The sequence below is a fragment of the Lactuca virosa genome, chromosome 2 (genome assembly GCF_052849685.1).
Source record: "Lactuca virosa cultivar CGN04683 chromosome 2, Lactuca_virosa_CGN04683_v6, whole genome shotgun sequence".
Classification (NCBI taxonomy): domain Eukaryota; kingdom Viridiplantae; phylum Streptophyta; class Magnoliopsida; order Asterales; family Asteraceae; genus Lactuca; species Lactuca virosa.
The window spans coordinates 272819549-272826961 of NC_136427.1; the positions used below are offsets into that span (position 1 = coordinate 272819549).

General features: G+C 34.3%; 1 protein-coding gene across 1 annotated transcript; it reads left to right on the top strand.

Moving 5' to 3' along the window:
* Positions 1-3155: 3155 nt before the first annotated feature.
* On the top strand, positions 3156-5384 carry LOC145157000 (agamous-like MADS-box protein AGL62). The gene is made up of 2 exons (XM_079076180.1): positions 3156-4207; positions 5235-5384. Exons 1-2 carry the CDS (start codon positions 3440-3442, stop codon positions 5286-5288), a joined length of 822 nt encoding a protein of 273 aa, XP_078932306.1. The 5' UTR covers positions 3156-3439; the 3' UTR covers positions 5289-5384.
* Positions 5385-7413: the final 2029 nt, after the last annotated feature.

The window sequence follows — 7413 nt, forward strand, 5'->3', positions numbered from 1 at the left end:
ATAAGTCATTCGTAGGCTCAAATTTTGCCACTTCAAATGAAGTTGAATCCCAATACACATTCAACTGTTTTGCTACAACAATTAACACTTTCATTTTTGTCTGGATATAATGTGCAATAGCAGATAACTTGTCAACCATGTGAAAAATTAGAAGTATTTCTATAAGAAAATTATTATTGTTATATATTGATATTTAAAACGATATAATTAGCATTTAATACCTTTGTTTCTCTAAAGAAGCGAGACACAAAGACCCAATAGCCTTCAAGTATGATTCTTAATGATATTCATAGTCAAATAATTTAGAGAAAACATGAAAAGATGTTTTGGAATCAAAATTTAGAAACCTGGTTCTAGCATTTCATCGAGTAGTGGGTGTGCATAGTCAAACTTGCTCTCAAATATCAACATAAGCGGGCCTATATAACTGAATAGTGTTCTTGGGGTACGACGGCTGCAAGTAAACTGACCCACATCAACATCTCCGCACAAGAACCACCACAATCACAAAATCGATTTTTGGTGTAGATTTTAAGAGAAACAATGCAATGTACCTTAAAGGGGTTTTTACTTGAGAAAGAACAAAGGAAGCCATAACTGAAATTTGAGAAATGGAATGAAGACGTTCGTCTACTTTTTCCGCCTCTTGTCATTGGGCCGACCAACTTCCTCACCGATTTCAGAGACATCATCGTCTTCGTCGATATTTGTCTGCATCGGAAAACTAATATGGAGAATACCTCTAAGACGAGACGGTATGGGCACTTCTCGTGCTCGTTGTACGGACGTGGAAAACCATAACGGCGTGGTGACGGGGGGAACACCGCCCCCCCCCCACGGTTTTCCACGTCCGCACAACAAAGGAAGGCATAACTGAAATTTGAGAAATGGAATGAAGACGTTCGTCTACTTTTTCCGCCTCTTGTCATTGGGCCGACCAACTTCCTCACCTATTTCAGAGACATCATCGTCTTCGTCGATATTTGTCTGCATCGGAAAACTAATATGGAGAATACCTCTAAGACGAGACGGTATGGGCACTTCTCGTGCTCGTTGTGCGGACGTGGAAAACCATAACGGCGTGGTGACGGGGGGAACACTGCCCCCCCCCCCCCCCCTTCTCGTTTTTGCTCGTTAAGGGCGAAGCTCATTGGCGTCACAACCGGAAGAAACGGGGCTATTTTCAAAGGTTTCCATTGACTAACCGTTTGGCAACGGTTCTTTTTAAAAAAAAAAAATAGAAACTCTACGATATATCATGTATGCATTCCGCCACCCGGTTGAAGAACGAGACAATTTTTGTAAGAGAAGACAAGAAGGAGCATGTAAGGATGTGGAACGTGCTTTTGGAGTACTGAAGGCGAAGTGACATATAGTTGAACATGCAGCACGACCATTGGATTTAGAACCTCTACGATATATCATGTATGCATGTATCATAATGCATAACATGATAGTAGAAGATAAATGGAGAAATATTGCACACTATATCCCAACGGAGCCCAGACACGTTCAGTTTTAACCAGGAACAACAGGGTATTTGCATCGAGTTGTTGACATTCATGACGCAAATAAACACAGACAACTTCGAGAGGACTTGACGGATTATATCTTCTATGGTAACAATAACGATAACGAATAGCGTTTATTTTTTAAAAAAATGTTTTTTTTAACGAATAGCGTTGTATTTTTTTTTTGAATTTGGATGTTATGTGTAATTTAATTTCTATGTTATTTTTAATCTTTAAAAATTGTTTTTATTATATGTTATTTATAATTTTTAAACATTATGTTTTATTTATTATGTTATATTTAAAAAATATTTGTTTAAATTAAAAAAAAAAAATTCGAAAAAAAAAATTATAAAATGGAAAAAAGTTGGTGTTATAACAAGATGTAACATGGTGACCATTTCCCCACTTGGTGTTATAACACCATTGATGATGTGTCATGTGAGGTGGCACCAAAATAATGTTACATCTAGATGCCCACACCCAATGCTCTAAGTTCCAGGCAGTGAATTAAAGACAAAGCAATGAAAAAAACAGTGTTGTAAGGCGGTGTTCATCTGATTGGACGATGGGTTGACGGTGGTTATCTGATTAGAGATGGAGGCGGTCAATACACCGCCATTTCCTTGTAACACCATTTTTCGTGTACTTCCTTTTTCTCATTTTTTTTGTTGATAATTCTCAATGAAAATGTCAACAATACGAACGCATATATTTACGACACCATCGATTCTGATTGTCAAATTCAATGAAAAAAAAATTACATGGGCTTTAGAAATTACGGTGGAATGTTGTGTTTTCTTCAAAAGTTTCCTAGATTATTGAAGCAACATCAATCTCGACTGTCAAATTCGATAAAAATCACACTGATTCCATCGGCCTTGCCATCTCCATCGCAAAAGCCCAAAATGATGTGCATCAGGGTAGAACCCTAGTTCGTGAAATTCTTTCCTTTCAAACACCAAACGAAACAATAGACGGGATAGCGATGCAGTGGTGTGTGTACAATTAGAAGCGGGATACATAGGGGGAATCAAAACTCGGCCGCGATTTTCAGCATTCCTTCGTCGATAAAAAAATAGAGTACAATCAATCTCCGATGAGTCACAGAGCACCCGTTGACCAACCAAAAGGAGCCACAAATATTCAACCACCACCATCTTTGGCCAGCCGATGAACAGTTGCCAGCTGGCTTCAGGTTACTGTTCATAAGCTTTTCCAAAATTAATATGTATATATAATTATCTATTATATAATAGATATGATATTTTTAATTTTTTTAAAATACTCATAAGATATAGTGGTTCGAATTGGATTATTCATGGGGCGGTTTTACAATAAAACCGAAACCAAACCGTTTGTATTTGGTTTATGAAAATCAAAAACCGCACCATCATTTTAAGTATTGGTTTGGGTTTTCGGTTTTGATGCTCACCCCAGTTAGTTCTCCATTAGTCTTTATTGGCAGTGAATTTCAGGATCATGCCACACCGCCCACACCTTAACTTTTCAAAGTTCTCGATTAGTCATTATTGGCAGAAAATTTCTGGATCGTGTCCCTACAATTTCAATGTAATTGCCTTGTATTATGTCGGGGATAAAATTAAATTTTATTTATTGGGTTCTTAGCGCTGTACATTACAAATTTGGAAGGTCTTGACTGTATTTTGAACTGGTTCATGAACCATATTTGCAATTAATAATTTTCATTATATGATTAAAGCAATTCATTTCAAAGAGAAGTCTGGAAAAAGATCTACAACGGACCAATAAAAAATCAAATTTATTCTTCAATTTGGAAAACCATCTAAACGCGAACTATAGTATATGGAATTAAATCTGCATTTGAAATATCAAATGCATACATGGGAATACATTTAGTGGTATAATATGTGGATCCAGCACATGTCGCAATTTGTTTGGCAGATATGAGCCCTTTAAATATATATATATCCTTCAAGGTTTTTCAAAGAGATCAAGGAAAGAAAAACCCGGCCGGACTTACTTGTCCTACAGTTCTACGTGGAGACGTCCTCTCAAGTCCTCCAATGATGCCCCGAAAGACCAAAGGTCGCCAAAAGATTCAGATGACAAGAATGGCGAAAGAAAGTAACTTATTGGTTACCTTCTCCAAACGTCGTGCTGGCCTTTTCAAGAAAGCAAGTGAACTAAGCATCTTGTGTGGGGTTGAAATCACAATCATCGTCTTTTCCCCAGGTAAAAAGGTGTTCTCCTTTGGCCATCCATCTGTTGAGATGATTGTTGATCGCTTCCTCTCACAAAATCCTCCACCAAGTTCTAGCACATCTCAACTTATGGATGCTCATCGTAATGCCAAAATCCACGAACTCAATAGGCAACTTACTTATGTAATTAGTCAATCCGAGTTTGAGAAGAACAAAAGTGAACACCTTAGCGAGATCAGGAAAGCAGGCCAAGATAATCACTGGTGGGAAGCTCCAATTGAGAACCTGAGATTAACAGAACTTGAGCAGTTGAAAGTAGCAATGGAGGCGCTGAAAAAGAACATTGGAGAGCAGTCGAAAAGGCATCTGGTGGAGGCTGCAAACTCAATGCCAATTGTCCCAATCTCTGGTTCTATGGGGATAGCTGGGGACTCGGTTGAAGATAAAAGTTCTGGGCTTGGATTATCCATGACTTCTCATGGAGTATGGCCATTTCAGTCGTTGAATCAGGTGACTTTCTTTTCATTTTTTCAATTACAAAGATCCCTGAATTTAGCTATTTTGACTTTGTTTTTTTTCTTATACCACAAAGAGTTTGTTTTAATATTGAAAACTGATTTATAGTTTGTTTGTGTAACTAGTTTTTAACTCATTTTTAAAGGTGAAAATCGAGCAGATTAATATAAAGATCCAAAAACTGCTATTAACTCTATATACCTGTAACTATTTTTTATTTTGTCTCTCTCTTAGTCTTTTGCTTAGAGCTTTAATCCATTGACTGCTGTTCCAAAAAAAATCTTAAGCCATGATTAACTATATCTTCTCTTATATAATTGTGAATAATATTTGATCTCCTGTGGTTTTCAAAAGGATAATCTTTCTCTATGCTAGCTTAAATATACAAAAGCACAAGTGGCTATATATTATTTATACTTAATTATGAACACGAATTACCAAAAAGTAAAAGTTGGTTTTATATAGAAGTAGATTTGGCTATAAATCACTGAAGAAAATTATGAAGATAATTAAGATCCTCAAGATGCATCTAATTTCTCTAATATTTTAGACGGTAATTTAAACTCTTACCTCCTCAGATCTAGACTCCATGAAAAGTAACATGCTTTTTTAACGCAATAACATGTAAGAATTCAATATTATTTTTACATTCATGTATTTGATCTAGTGAGTAGGAGGGTAAGTAGGAAGCAAATATAGGAAGATATTTGATTTCTCATTTGGAAATATTATCTCTAACTTTTTTAAGGCATAATTCTTTCACTGGCATTTGTGCTACTACAAGCCAGAACATGTGGCTAGCTTGTAGTAGCTAGACATTTCAATTTAATTCAAAGCGTTCTCTTTTGTGTTTATTTTAGAAAAACCAAAAGTGACCATCTGATCATATGAACTTTATTGTTCCAATAATGAAATTTGAAGTATGACATGGTGAAATTTTTTGACAATTATCTGCCATATATAACACTGGAAGCTAAATCGTATTTAGATATTCTAAATTCATGACTCTTCCTCTGATCAGGCTTCTAGTTCAAGACACTTGGAGATTGATGGGAGTAACTCAAGAAGGTTTTAAAGCTATGGAGTGGCTGGTGTGCTTTGCAAGGGAGTAATTCTATGTTATTCTAGAGTTTATTTGTATTTTGTCTTTCGAACTCTCTAAGTATCAATTTTATGGGATAATTTTATTTCTATCTTGTTTGTTCTTTTATCAGTTCACTAAAACTTGCAAAGTGGCAAAAAAAAAAAAAACCCTTATGATGGTGGCAAGTCTAGTTGTTATTCAATGGATGAAACTTTACCATTATGAGACAACACCTTTGACATTAAATAGATTTGAAGTTCAATGGGAAAAATGAAAGTTTCTAATTCTTAAATATATATTATAAATTGGTTTTTGTAATATTTTATTGAATTTTGTAGAGTTCAATACATTGTAGAAAAAAAAATGATAGAGTTGTATGAAATGTATAATGATGTGGCAATATATTTAACTCTATGAAATTATTGTGCATTTTGGCTTCCCTAATAGTTCATATGCTAGTCATATGAGCCTCCTATATGATGTTAGTTTTGGAAAAGGTTTTTAACCATGCATTGTCAGTTTTTTGGTGAAATGACTTCAAAATAGTTCGATATCCAATATATGTTTTATTTACATCATAATGTTTAACAACAAGAGCATTCTATTAAAAACCGGCCAGTGAGAAGTTAGAGATAGATCGAAACAAAACAGTTGTGGATGAGATTTACATGTGCACCAGCTGTCCTAAATCAACAATGACCCATTTTCATCTAATCATGGCCAATGGAAAGCAGCCACCAAGATGGCCACAAATTTTTTTTTTTTGATATTTTTGAATTTGGAGTTGTACACACAATGGTTTTACTTTCCGAGTTCCCTCTCTAAAAGAAATTGTTCCTAACGTTTTCAAGTCTTTTACTGATCGTAGACCAGGCTCTGTAAAAAGATAACATGCTCGAACCAAGGCTTCCAAGAACAACATTGCAATTGACTAGGCAACCTCTGTAAGATAAGTTCCTATAGAGTTCCATCTCGAGAACTTGCTTTGGAATTTTTCAATGAGGGAGGCCAATTGGAAGTTCTATTCATATTTGTTTCATGAGGGAATCCAAGGTAAGTAACATGGAAGGGTGTCATACTGTCATTGGCATAATTCATCTGTCTAGACATATTCAAAAATTTCCTCATATGTGAAATCGATTCCGAACACTATATTTTTTTAAAAATATTAACTTTGAGGCCAGCTGTAAGGTGGAAGCTTCTAAGAATCCATCTATCTCTTATAAAGGAGACCATTGAAATGAATGTGATTCAAGATAAATGATCTATGTTGAAGCATATTCATTTGAAACTATCAATTCTTCATCTTACTACTTAAATGATTATTTAATTGAAATATTTGACCTATATAAGAAACACGAGCTTCTCTTCTCTTTTCATTTTGCTTTTATCTTCTATTTTTCATTTTTTTTATTTAGAGTGCATGATAATAGAGAAGTTTCAAATAAGTTTGCTTTCTTCTTTCCATATCTTTTTTTCCTTGTAGTTTCTTAATATTCCATAAGAATTTTGTTGTGTACAGGAGTAAATCCAAAAGTTTTTTGTATTTAAAGATGATGAAGAATTGTCTCAATTTTGTACATTTAGAGAAAAAAAAAGTGTCGTCAATTTTGAAGTGTTATATGTTAAAAGTGTTGTGAATTTTGATAATGAAGAATTTTTACGGCATTTAGAGCTAGCATAAAAGTGTTGTGAATTTTGATGATTTTGAAGTGTGTTTAAACCAGAATTGTGTTTTGATGAGTTATCTTCACAGTGATGAAATAAGTACATGAAGACACTACAAATATTAGTGTGTTTGAAGTGTGTTTTTGAAAGAAAAAAAATGAAATCATGAATTGGACTTTTATAGGTTTTATTCACATTAATGAAAATATAAATATCCCAATTCATTTGTTTTATGGCTCAGTTTTGTGTGGATATTGAATAAAAAGGAATGAAGATTCTATGAATGTTATTGTTATTATTTTTTTGTCGTTGTCGTGATTATTATCTTAATGACATAATTCTTTTAACTCTTATATTTTTAAGAGTTGTAATTTGAAGTTTTTCAACATCATAGCGTTCAACTTCCAATTTTTTTTATTACAAAAAGGTTTTTTGAAGAATTTATATT

Bases quoted from the DNA above. Each gene is read 5' to 3' on its own strand.
- LOC145157000 (XM_079076180.1), top strand. From the start codon at position 3,440: ATGAGCCCTTTAAATATATATATATCCTTCAAGGTTTTTCAAAGAGAT. The intron at 4,208-5,234 runs GTGACTTTCTTT...TCCTCTGATCAG, and splicing joins CATTTCAGTCGTTGAATCAG to GCTTCTAGTTCAAGACACTT.